Raw genomic sequence first — 13,518 nt, 5'->3', positions numbered from 1 at the left:
TATAGAACCCACTATGATTTTGTTCTTTTATTTTTTAAATTAATTTATTTATTTTTGGCTGCATTGGGTCTTCATTGCTGCGCGCGGGCTTTCTCTAGTTGCGGTGAACGGGGGCTACTCCTTGTTGCGGTGTGCAGGCTTCTCATTGCGGTGGCTTCTCTTGTGGCGGAGCACGGGCTCTAGGTGGTGGGCTTCAGCATTTGTGGCATGCGGGCTCAGTAGTTGTGGCTCGAGAGCTCTAGAGCACAGGCTCAGTAGTTGTGGCACATGGGCTTAGTTGCTCCATGTCATATGGGATCTTCCCAGACCAGGGCTTGAACCCGTGTCCCCTGCATTGGCAGGTGGATTCTTAACCACTGCACCACCAGGGAAGTCCTATGATTTTGCTCTTAATTTTGCTTTTTCTGTGCTCTAGGGAAAGAGCAGGTCTTCTAAGGAGGAGGGCGTAAACAGAGCATGCAAGCTGACATATAGAACTCACGTGTGTTTTGCTGGGTCATTGTGGTGGTCCTTGACATCTTAGAAAAGATAGAAAAATCAGATAGAAAAGTCAGAATGAAAATAGTAATTTGAAGAGCATGAGCCAATCTCATGAAAGAAATCCCAATTTAAAAGTACCATTTGCTCAAACAAAACCTTGTTGCACTCTCCCAGGAGAGGAAGTGGACAAAAAGCCGACATCAGTTGTCCAAATAACCCAGGTTGATGGTCAGTGAATCTTGAGACCGGCTGCAGTTGGGATGTTCCATGACAGGCCAGCTCTTGGTTTTCAGGTTAAGGTTGTAAAACTGTGCTGATATCAGGGAGCCGACATTGAGATTCCTGCCGGCTGCTGAGAAAGCACGTGCTCCATGGCTTCTCAGAAGGAGGCTGAGGGGTGTGTTTATCATCACAGCTACTTATAGGATGAACTCAGGTCTAGCGGCCCAGCTAGAAGTTTTAGACATTGGCAGATGTGGGGTCTGAGGTACTTAGACAGTTATGCCGCCCGCTCCTTACCCAGGGGGAGAGGAGCCTTGAAAATCCAGAACATTTAGTTCTGACATATGTAAAGGATAGTGTGCTTTGGCTAACTGCATTTTATCTATTTGAATATGTTCTATTTAAGATATGTGAATATACTGGTTTTTATGAAGCAATCTTCTTTTTTTAATAGATTTATTTTGTTTATTTGTTTTTTTTTTCGGGCTGCATTGGGTCTTCATTGCTGCATGCAGGCTTTCTCTAGTTGCAGCTAGCAGGGGCTACTCTTCGTTGTGGTGCACGGGCTTCTCATTGCAATGGCTTCTCTTGTTGCGGAGCATAGGCTCTAGGCGCACAGGCTTCAGTAGTTGTGGCACGTGGGCTTCAGTAGTTGTGGCTCACAGGCTCTAGAGCGCAGGCTCAGTTTTTGTGGTGCGCGGGCTTTGTTGCCCCACGGCCTATATGAAGTGATCTTATTCTTTATCTTTTTCTTCAGATTATGATTTACCTTATCGACAAGGTACTTCCTGAAAGCTATTTTGTCAACAATCTCCGGGCACTGTCTGTGGATATGGCCGTCTTCCGAGACCTCTTGAGACTGAAGCTCCCTGAATTATCTCAGCACCTGGATACTCTTCAGAAAACTGCAAACAAGGAAAGTGGAGGTAGTGATGATTCAATGCTATTTTACCTTTGAAAATAGTTTACTTCTCTGGTTCCACTGTACATAAGAGCCTAAACCTTGAATGGAAATATGTGTTTTCAGATATTTCTATTGGTGAGAGTTTAGTGCAATGAAATAGATTTCTAGAGAACAAAAACAAAACTAAAAACAAAACCAAGAACAAAAAACAGAGGGGCAAATGTTGAACCTCTAACTGGTTATGGTTAGGAACTCAGACAAGAACCTAATACTTCACCAGTGCCAGATCACCAAGTATATATTGTACTCTAGGTAAAGAAGGGTATCCGTGTCTTGCCATCTAGTTAAACTGCTTTAAGTTGGCACCAAAACTACAGGAGTTCTTTAAAACTGAGCTACAGGTACAGCTTAGCACAGACTGTGGTTTTGCCTCAACCATTGATGTTACGGAGAGTGGAATATGTATTTTCATAGAGTTGTAGGAGATAAAAGCAGTCCTTTGGACTGAGTTCCTTTGATTCATTCATGCGAAGGGTATTTAGATTTACTTGAGATGAATGGGCCTGGTCTTGCTGGAGAAGGGCTCTTCTGGACCTCTGTCTAGAACCTGAGCCCTGCAGGAATGGACTGGGCTGAGTGGGGCGGTGATGGAGACAGCTCTGCAAGCAGCTCTGCGTCTCCTCCGTCTAGCCGGCTTCGTCCAGCTTCCCAAGTACCTGAGCTCGTAGCTGTCATTATACCCACTGCTTGCACTTCCCCGGCTGTGCTCAGGATACCAGAAATAGAATAGTCAGAAGTTTGCTATGTTTCCTTTAAATGGTTGCCAGTTCCTGATCCATGCATCTAAATCTGGGAAAATACGAAAGGATTTTGAGGACCCTATCTGTGATTAAGATACACTGGAAATTTTAGTGACACCTGAGCGTCTCTAAGCATTTTCTTCTAACTCATTTGAGCAATCTTACTTAATTTGGCTGTGCAGTATACTTGTGAACCGATGGGGATTTCATAAAGCTTCCAGCGAGACCAAACTTTTCTGTCCTGGAGTCAGACACACTTTTACTGGGCTCCATGTTTCCCCTAAATGCCCTGTACTTGCTTAAGTGGTGACCTCAGATTCTAGTCTCTGAACAAAGATATTCCTTTGTTCATAGGTAAGAAGCAAGAAAATGAGTGCAGGAGAACAGATCTTGTTTTGCTTGTACTTGGGTAACTGCACCTTCTGACTGTAATTTGGAGGGAGGATTAGTCCAAATATCTAAGTTTTTGTATTTCATTAAAATACACGCTTATGTGATCACAGGAAATGGGAGGGGACTCTTTTTTAGTGAATCCAGAAACTTCAAAGTGAGCTGGATCCCAGGTCTTTAAAACTGGGTATAGTTTAGTTAAAAATATTGTAAAATTTCACTTTGCTTGATCTCCGAGTATTTTGGGATTTTCCAGCTTTATTTCTGTTATTGATTTCTGGTTTAATTCCATTGTGGTCTGAGAACTATGTATAAATTAAGAAGTAGACAGGTAACTGCTAATGAGCAATTTTATTTTTATCGGCAGCATTTGAATAAAGGTAGGCTTTAGGAGGTTTTGAAAATCAACTTTTACCTTTGAGAGGTTAAAATCCTTTTTATCCTGTTTTCGGTAAGGAAAACATCCTCCTTAATTTTCAGCACCCCACAATAGGTAAAGCCAAATTAAATTTTAGGTTAAGATTTCTGAAATATCACAAAGAATCTGTGAAGTTCAAATTATTGAGATTTTTATTAAACACACCAGTGTTCTTCCAAAAAAAAAAAACAAAACAGGGCTTCCCTGGTGGCGCAGTGGTTGAGAGTCCGCCTGCCAATGCAGGGGACATGGGTTCGTGCCCTGGTCTGGGAAGATCCCACATGCCGCGGAGCTGCTGGGCCCGTGAGCCATGGCTGCTGAGCCTGCGCGTCTGGAGCCTGTGCTCCGTAACGGGAGAGGCCACAACAGTGAGAGGCCCGCGTAAAAAAAAAATAAAAAAATAAAAGAAACAAGGAAGGACAAAAGGAGGAAGGAACCAGAATTTAGAGATATAAAGAAATCAGTCAGGAAATAACATATTTGGGTGGACATGGGAGACTGAAAGAGGGTATTTTTATATCTTACAAGTTGTCGATTCTGGAGAGATGTAGAGTGTTTGTTTCATTTCAGGTGGATATGAGCCCCCACTTACTAATGTCTTCACGATGCAGTGGTTTCTGACTCTCTTCGCTACGTGCCTCCCTAACCATACGGTTTTAAAGATTTGGGATTCAGTCTTCTTTGAAGGTTCGGAAATCATCCTAAGGGTGTCGCTGGCTATCTGGGCAAAACTAGGAGAGTAAGTGATTTCCCACTGCTGTTCTTTTCTGTGGTGTTGAGGGCTTTACACCATTTTTGTGCTCTAACAAGTAAAGGATTGCTATTTAGGTTTGAGGAGGAGAGAAAGTTGTGAACTCGGTGCAATTGCTTCTGCCTTCTGAACTCTCAGCTGGCTCTTCTGTGAATGTTGGGGGCAGAGAGAATCCATTTTACTGAAGGAGGCAAGCTGTTTCAGGCCTGTAGGTCTCCTCCTCCTCAGTGCTGGTGTCCTGCCTGGTCCGAACTGTCGGCATCTTTCCTGACACTGGTTGGGGAGAGGGAAAGGGATGTAGGTGGAAGAGGAACAGGCAGATCTGGAGAGGACTGGGTGGGTTTGTTGGTTAAGACTGCAATTTGGCTTATGTTTGAATCTTTATAATTTATTTTGTGAGCTGTGATAAAATTAAATGAGATAATATGTGTAAGGGTATCTAGCATGGTGCTTGGTACCTAGTCAACAGTAGAACTTACTTCATTTCATCAAGAGTTAATTCTAGGGGCTTCCCTGGTGGCGCAGTAGTTGAGAGTCCGCCTGCCGATGCAGGGGACACGGGTTCGTGCCCCGGTCTGGGAGGATCCCACGTGCCGCGGAGTGGCTGGGCCCGTGAGCCATGGCCGCTGGACCTGCGTGTCCGGAGCCTGTGCTCCGTGGCGGGAGAGGCCATGGCAGTGGGAGGCCCGCGTACCATTAAAAAAAAAAAAAAAAAAGAGTTAATTCTATGTTGCAATCTATTACTACTAGACAGATTTTACTTACATTCTTGTCTAGTAGCAGAGCTGAAAAAACTAGGGTATTTTCACCTACCTCTAATGTATTATGACTATTACATTAAAATTCTGCCTTTGGGGTACTGGAAGAGACGTCAGGATGAAGTTGTTGCAGTTAACTGAAGATGCAGAGGATTTAAAAAAAAATTATATTGGAGTATAGTTGCTTCACAATGCTGTGTTAGTTTCTGTTGTGCAACAAAGTGAATCAACCATATGCATACATATATCCCCATATCTCCTCCCTCTTGAACCTCCCTCCCACCCTCCCTATCCCACCCCTTTTTGTGGTCATAAAGCACCAAGCTGATCTCCCTGTGCTATGCTGCTGCTTCCCACTAGCTGTCTGTTTTACATTTGGTAGTGTATATATGTCAATGCTACTCTCACTTTGCCCCAGCTTCCCCCTGCCCCCACCATGTCCTCAAGTCCATTCTCTATGTCTACGTCTTCATTCCTGCCCTGCCACTAGGTTCATCAGTACCATTTTTTTTTAAGTTTCCAGATATATGCGTTAGCATACGGTATTTGTTTTTCTCTTTCTGACTTCACTCTGTATGACAGACTCTAGGTCCATCCACCTCACTACAAATAACTCAAATTCATTTCTTTTTATGGCTGAGTAATATTCCATTGTGTATATGTGCCACTTGGAGATGCAGAGAAGTTGTTAATGTTTCTTTCCTAGAGCTGTAAATGACTTGAGTGGGTACCCATAGGCGACACGGATCAAAACCTTTTTCAGTAGCCTTTTTATCTATGACCAGTTGTTTCCTTGGAGACTTGCAGTATTTTTTACTTTTTGTAAGAAAGATCCACTGACTCTCAATTCAGGGATTAAAAAAAAGTCATTGTTGTGTGGAAGTATTTTTAAATATCATATAGCTATCTCCTTTGCCTTTGTTTTATTGTACATAGCTTTTCAGCTAGGCAAATAAATTCATCTGTGCGGGGTTTGTCGTGCTATTTACTTACCTGATTACTTTCTTCTGATGTCTACCTCTTTCTGCAGTCACATATTTCCAACCCACTCTACACCTCGTAAACTCTTTGAGCTTTGATAATTTCTCTATCAAACACTATCACACTCTAACTGGTGTGATAGTTACTGAGTAATTAGCTTATGGGGTTAAAATGCTAAAGAACTTTACTGTATGCTGAGTCAGTTACGGTCCCCTTTTTGTTAGTTCTTAATTATGGGGCAGGAGGAAAAGAGGTGGTTCTCATTTTATTCCCATCTATCCATTATTTGTAGGATCAGAATTTATTCATGTGGTCATCCCAGGGATGGCACACTGTTGAAATAATAATAGCTACACTTAAAATCCAATATTCATGGAGTGCTTGCGAAGGACAGGCATGGTTCTAAGCACTCTAGATGTAAAATTAACTCATTTAGTCCTCACCATCATCCTATGAGGTAGGTACTGTTATCATCCCCATTTTATAGATGTGGGCACTGAGGCACAGAGAAGTTAAGTAAATTGCCCCAAATCACCGAGTTAGTAAGTGGAAAGGCCTGATTTTGAACCTAGGTACCTTGGCTCTATAATCTGTGCTTTTAATAATGTGAATCTATTGCTTATAAATAGCTCCTGTTTATGAAGTTCAGGGATCTATGAATCAGACTCGTAGAATTTTAAATGTTTCATAGTCTTTGCTTGTTATAATTATACATGTTTTGAGCATGCAGTTTGTTAAACGAAAGGCAAGGCAACCAACATGTATACAACATCAAGTACCTGCCGTGCCGTCATTGTGTTAGGAAGTTTACACACATCATCTCATTCGATTCTCCCCACAACCCTGTGAAGTAGGTAGGATTATTCTCCCTGTCTTTTCAAGTGAGAAAACTACCCCAGGAAGACTAATTAACTAGCTCATTGTCCCACAGCTAATGAGTAGCGGAGCTGGGACTTAATCCTGGATCTTTCTGACTGTAATCAGTCAGACTCCAGGGCCTATAATCTTGTCCACAAACTTTCCATTGGAAAAATCGTAAACAGTATGCAGGTGATCTCCAGCTTATGTGTTCCTGAGTAACATATGTGCCTTGTGTGTGGTTATCCATGGGACCCTTCCCATCACCCTGCCTCTGCAACGTGAAATTTCCTCCTTTGCTCATACCAGCGGTACTTTTGGAACGTGTAAGCTGTAGACCATCTACTTAGCCCCACTGGCATCTCTTTCACATGTCCCTTCTTTTCTGATCTGACTGCCTTGATTCCCTCCCTCGTTGCCTCATGCCTGGCACTGTCCTCCCTGGCCTCCCCGTCGTACCCCGAAATCGCCATGCCACCTCCCGGGCAACCTTGCCAAGGGCATGTCTGTTCCCACACTCCATATTAAAGGCCTTTCAGTGACTCTTGTCCCGAGGGGGCTCAGCAGGCAAGGGAGGCCATTGCGATCTGCTCTCTGCACCTCTCTGCCCTCAGCTCTCCCTGTCGCCCCCAGCTGTGCAGCCGCTCCCATGCTGGTGGTGGGGACCTACATGCATTTCCCCCGGTAGTGCCTTCTGTCTCCTGTATCCACATCTTTGGGATGCTTTTTCCACCTTGTCAACCTGCAGAATATTTTTCAAACTCATCTTAGGCATTACTTCTCTTCCTCGCTCTTCCTGCCACTCACAGGATAAACTTAACCACTTTATTTATGCCCACATGGTACTCGGTATTTTTCATTAACACGTCAGCCGTTTATTTCATTTATTTATTTACATGTTGTGGCAGTGGGATTTGAACAGCACTCCAGAGCATGGAATTTTCCCATCATCATATTGGTTTTGGATGGCTCTATAGAAATCCCCTAACCTTAGTGTATGCCAAAGAGCATGTCTTATGATTGGTGGGCAAATAGAGTTATCCTGCTATACAAAGAATGTCATAATAGATAAAACAAATACACAGGTCTCTTTGCTTTGGGTTATTCCTTCCCCCTCTAGAAGAAGGATTAAAGTCTCACCTGTCTCACAGGATGGGAGGTGACATATTCTTTATTTACATGTCGAACCAAACACAAGAAACAGGGTGTAATTTCCAACTAGCAGCAGTGTCCTGAGAAGGGCTGAAAAGACTACCTGTGAAAATATCCTGTGGACTGATGAAATATGCAGATAAAGTTCTTGTATATTTCATCTTTCACTTCTACTGTGGTTTGATTTCAGTCTGTCAATGCCACTGCAGTTTGCAGATCCAGAGAAACAGATCCCCTCTAGGGAATAATTGTACTTGGGCACCCAATTTCCTGGTTATAATTGCTGATCCGTGATGGGTATTCTGATGTGTAGAATGTGTCACATGGAAACAATAAAGATGCCACAGATGGGGCTGTGAGTCAGCGGAGCAGCATAGCAAAGGTGGGAACTCATCCTAGAATAAGTACCTTTACATTGTCCTTCGAATTTTTAAAATCTTTTCTCTGCCTAAAACAGGCTGTCCTGTGAGTGTATCATAGGATTTTGACTTTTGTTGGTTGCTAACTTGGTCAATTTGATGGCAAGAGAACACATGCCTTGTTGTGCCTGCAGCATGTACCTGATAGCGTGGGTATCCTAAACAGTTCCTTTTTCTGTCCTTTATCTAGGCAGATAGAATGTTGTGAAACAGCAGATGAATTCTATAGCACCATGGGGCGCCTTACCCAGGAGATGCTGGAGAATGATCTCCTGGAAAGCCATGAACTCATGCAGGTGAGTGGGCAGTGCCACCCCCCTTGGCTCGGGGGACCCTGGTACCGTGGGAGCAAGCAGTGCGAGAGCAGCGATCCTGGGAAATGTATTTTCCCAGTCCTCAGATGTAGTTTTTCAAATGACCAAGAGTCTATATATAATTTGTTAAGCATCTTAACTGTGTCACAAGAGGAAGGAAGAAATGGATATTCGTTACGGCTTTCGTTCCAACTGTGTTGCTTAAAAATCATAACGTGCAATATAAAAACCAAAAAACCACCAGAATACCTCCTCCCTCACCCCCCAAATCACCAGGTATTTGTTCTGAATCTGATTCTTAGCTGTAAAGGGAGACATGTGGGGAGAAATCATTATTTCTGAGAAGGGATTATTGAGGATAAAAAGGAGATTATTCTAATCAGCATTTTGGTTTATTTGTTTTGCCCACATTTGCAACTCATGTTATTACATATGCATCATAAATTTCAAAATGGAAGACTTGAAGGGTTTGGTCATTTTTCTGGCATGTTGCTGTATCTCAAGATTACATTCTCCAAATCATTAAAATTGGCAGTGAGTATAGAAGAGATAGAAGTATATATATAGTATATATATATAGAAGTATATATATATATATATAGAAGAGATATATATAGAAGAGATATATATAGAAGAGATAAGTATATCTCTTCTATATATATATAGAATATATATATATACTATATATATATAGAATATATATATATAGTATATATATATACTATATATACTTCTATATATAAGTATATATATAGAAGAGATAGCTCTCTTCCATTCGGCTCTATGACATGAGTTTTCTGCAGCCTCCTCCCGCTTTTTTTTTTTTTTTTTGCGGTACGCGGACCTCTCACTGTTGTGGCCTCTCCCACTGCTGAGCACAGGCTCCGGACGCGCAGGCTCAGCGGCCATGGCTCACGGGCCCAGCCGCTACACGGCATGTGGGATCTTCCTGGACCGGGACACGAACCCGTGTCCCCTGCATCGGCAGGCGGACTCTCAACTACTGCGCCACCAGGGAAGCCCTCCTCCCGCTTTTGACCACTGCTTCTCTTGCTAGTTCTTCCTTCATCCTGCCCACTGACCAACAGTTGGTCTTGTCCAAGGTTGTCCTTGGGCCTTAGTTCCTTCTTTCTCTGTGGTTTCTCTCTCCCTTTTTTTTTTTTTTTGGTGTCAATTTTCATGTTGGGTTCCATGCCTGAGGTCATTTCTGGGTGGTGGAGCCCAGTCAACAGGTTAGAAAACAGAGACTCAGGCCCTGATTTAGGACTTGTCAAGTGAAGAGGTTGCAGTTCCTTTGCTTGTATCCTGGTACCTCCAGCTCTTTCTCAGAATCCCTCACTTTTAGCAGACAGCTGCCCGATTCACTGAGAATACTGACCACCTGGTATAACTTCCCTGAACATTCATATTTTGTATTTCATGTTTTCTTTGCATTGTCATCTGGTCTTTCTTCCTTCCTGTCTGTCTCAGAGGTGGAACGCTCTATCTGCCCCTGACCTCTGTGTTCTGATTTCAACTCCTCTCACACGTCCTGGGCTGCTGCTTCATTGCTCATTCTCTCTCTTAGAGGGAAGGGCCTTTTATTGAACATTGTTGTGGATGTGAGGTCCAAGCTTGGCATTTTCCACGTGTGAGATCCTTTACATCCTACAGAATTGCCTGGTTCACATGCCCCAGGCGGGACTGTGAGATCTCATCCCTTCTCCCTCACTCATGAAACTACAGTGACTACTCACTGCCTACAACACAAAGCATGGGTTTCTCAGCTTATCCTCCAGTGCTCTTGACTGTCCGGCATTAACCCATCTTTTCAGCCATAGTTCCTATTCCTCCCTTTTGTACCCTTGACCTCGTCTAGTCAAGTCACACTGTCTTCCCTGTTCCCAGAAAGGCCTGGGAACATGCCTCCTCTACGCCTTTGCTCTCTCTGTTCCGTCTTTCTCTTCTCCCTTCACGTGTTTCAGGCCTGCTTCCTTGTGAAATGTCCAGTTCAGATGCCATCTTCTTTGTGAAACGTTCTGATAGTCTCGACTGAAAGCGTCTCCTTCTTTGCCTCACCACATTTTCCTTGTACCTCTTCTGTGAGCCTTCATTACATTCTACCTTGAGTTGAGGCTGTGATACTGTAAGTTCCTTAAGGACAGGGACTGTGCTTTGCTCATAGCACATAGCACTTTGCCTTTTACTGGTGCTGCACAATAAATGTATTAATTCATTAAGCAAATATCTATGGAGAGTCTGCAACTAGTTTTCTGCCTTCTCTTTCTCAGTGAATGTTTGCTAAATTAAACCACACTCAGAGATGATGGCCCTCCTTCTGGGGTCCGCCTGCTCTAATACAATCCTCACTTTGCTGCCAGAGTATTTGTCCACACTTACTGCTTTGGTCATTTTATTGTTCTTCATAAAACCTGTGCTTCCTTGTTATCAACTGCAGTAAATAAAATGTTTCAGCCTAGTTTTCTAGGCCCTGTATTAACTTCTCCAAATATTAAAAGAACATCTCTCTCTGTCAGAAGCCTTTCTTGAGGGAATTAATATCTGGTTTTACCTTTTTTTTTTTTTTTTGTGGTATGGTACGCGGGCCTCTCACTGTTGTGGCCTCTCCCGTTGCGGAGCACAGGCTCCGGACGCGCAGCCTCAGTGGCCATGTGGGATCTTCGCGGACTGGGGCACGAACCTGCGTCCCCTGCATCAGCAGGCGGACTCTCAACCACTGCGCCACCAGGGAAGCCCTGGTTTTACCTTTAAAGATGGATCGGAGTAGGTCAGGCTGTGTGTGTGTGTGTGTGTGTGTGTGTGTGTGTGTGTGTGTGTGTGTTTGAGTTTGAGGCAGTGGTGCAGAGCAGACAGGCAGTTCATGGCTGAGGGAACAGCATGAGACAAGGCATTGGCAATGAAAACCTTTATGGTGTGGGAAGGAAGCTACAGGAGTTTGGTATACAGGGATGGCTCGTGGGAGACCACAACCCATGGTTAGGAGTGTGGACTTGATCCTGGAGGTCAGTGGTTGTGAGGTTGTGCTTGCTGGAGTTCTTGGGCCTCTGTGGAACCTTTGGAAAGAGAAGAAGAGCTGTGGGCCTGAGAGGTTTTAGGGAGAAGAGGGAAATGGTCTCAGTTGTGTCTGATGTTGATTACAGGGGCAACTCTGTGAAGGGTGGACTTGAAGGGGTCACCATGGGGAGGCAGTGAAGGGTCGAAGCAAGAATGGAACAGAGGCAGTACTTAGAAGGTGAAGTTGACAGGACTTGGCCATGGGAAGTGGACATGGGGTGAGGGAGAAAGACAGGGAGAACCAAGGACAGCCCCCAGGTTTCTGGCTTAGGAAGAAGAGGAAAAGTTCACAGGGGAGGAAGGTGGATTTGTCTTCACAGTGGTTGCATTGGAGGTATTCTGTGGTGGCCCCATTTCTTACCTATCCAGAGGCGCTCCCCACTACTTCACAGCCAGGACCTATTGCACTGGCCATAGCTCTGTCCCCACCCAGTCCCCTGTGGGCCTTGCTCATCCCCATGACAGGGCTTGTGGTTCCCTCTGACACCCTATCTGGGCAGATCCTTTCTGCCTACCGGATCCTACTCAGTCTGTTCTCCCCTCCCCTCAGGCTCTGTCATCTCAGCCCTCGTTGATGATACCTCTTCCCTACTCCTTCAGTACTTAAGATTGTCAGCAATTGACTTAATGTTCATTACAAATTATTTTATATTGTTTGGTATTTTTTCAAATATGTTAATCTTATCTAGCAACTTCCTTAATGATAAGGGCCTTGTATTACCCTGTATTCCCATAACATCTAATGTAGCGCTGAGAACCCACCTGGTTGCTCAGTGCATACACAGAATTATAGACCATTAGAACTCGAGGCAGTGGTTTTCAAACGTGACTGTGTGTAAGCCGCACGTCAGGAGTGTATTAAAAGGCAGATATTTGGCCCGTGGGTGGTTCTGATGCAAGTGGCTTTGAGCTAACACTTAGACAAACACTGGTTTGAAAGAAGCTTAACAGTCCACTAACCTAATTCTGTCATTTTACAGAGAAGAAACTAAGACGTGGAGAGTGAGCCTCTTGCCATATTCTTAGGTTGTCTAGTGGCAGACCCAGAACTGGGGCCCAAGCTCGACACCTGGCCAAGTGCTTCTCCTCACCACCCAACACAGGGCTTCCACCTTATTGAAAACATGACTTTCTAAAAGCTGAAATCCCTTTTAGAAGAATGAGGAACGTTTTATCTCACCTAAAGTTTAAACATTGCCAGAAGGAATGATAGATATGTTGAGGTACTCCATCTTTGTCCTTCAGGAATTTCCAGTCTTAAGTATTAAGAGATGGGCTTCCCTGGTGGCGCAGTGGTTGAGAGTCCGCCTGCCGTTGCAGGAGACACGGGTTCGTGTCCCGGTACGGGAGGATCCCACATGCTGCGGAGCCGCTGAGCCTGCGCGTCCAGAGCCTGTGCTCCGCAACGGGAGAGGCCACAATAGTGAGAGACCCACGTACCGCAAAAAAAAAAAAAAAAAAAAAAAAAATAGAAAAGAGCACCTCTTCTTTACTCTGCTTTAAGAGAATCCTGGAAGGAAAAATGTAGGCTGTGGCTTGATTGATTAGAATTCCATTTTAGCAGCATTTCTCCTGCCGAGGGAAACATCTGGTGAAGATGAATTGAGCCTAATTTTGTACAATTTATGTTTTCATGTTTCTTTTAAAGCATGTCAATAATGAAAAAGAGAAATACAGCTCCTTTTCAGCAGTGCCTAAATATAAATGTCTATTTAAATGTGTGTTGGTAGTTTGGGCAGTAAATAGGCTTGGTTTTCCTTGACATCGTAGAGTATTAAGGAGAGAAACGCTGAATGTCATTTCAAGCACTCTCTTTTCTGTACTCTTAAAAAAAATTAATTCAATGGCTGTGATCCAATTATGGTAGACTTTTAAGTCTGTCAGCAAACCTGAAATGACTCCAGATGAAAAATTTGGACTGCATACAGATCTTTATTTTCGAGCTGAAAACGTTCTCCCTGTTTGGTCTTCTGTATTTTTTTCAGTTCTAGGGGCCATACGCAAAATAATCTACTGG

The 13,518-nt window shown here is 43.8% G+C and overlaps 1 protein-coding gene across 2 annotated transcripts in view; it reads left to right on the top strand.

Moving 5' to 3' along the window:
- Positions 1-13,518, top strand: part of TBC1D30 (TBC1 domain family member 30) — an 87,853-nt gene that overhangs the window by 58,328 nt on the left and 16,007 nt on the right. For both annotated transcript variants that reach the window (XM_079937837.1, XM_079937838.1), the window contains 3 exons: positions 1,460-1,628; positions 3,785-3,953; positions 8,324-8,429. In XM_079937837.1, coding sequence (XP_079793963.1) covers positions 1,460-1,628; positions 3,785-3,953; positions 8,324-8,429 — 444 coding nt within the window. The remainder of the gene's footprint in view (positions 1-1,459; positions 1,629-3,784; positions 3,954-8,323; positions 8,430-13,518) is intronic.

Source organism: Stenella coeruleoalba, assembly GCF_951394435.1.
Source record: "Stenella coeruleoalba genome assembly, chromosome: 11".
Taxonomy (NCBI): domain Eukaryota; kingdom Metazoa; phylum Chordata; class Mammalia; order Artiodactyla; family Delphinidae; genus Stenella; species Stenella coeruleoalba.
Note: the sequence above shows the minus strand (reverse complement) of the source record. Positions and strands in the feature narration are given on the sequence as shown.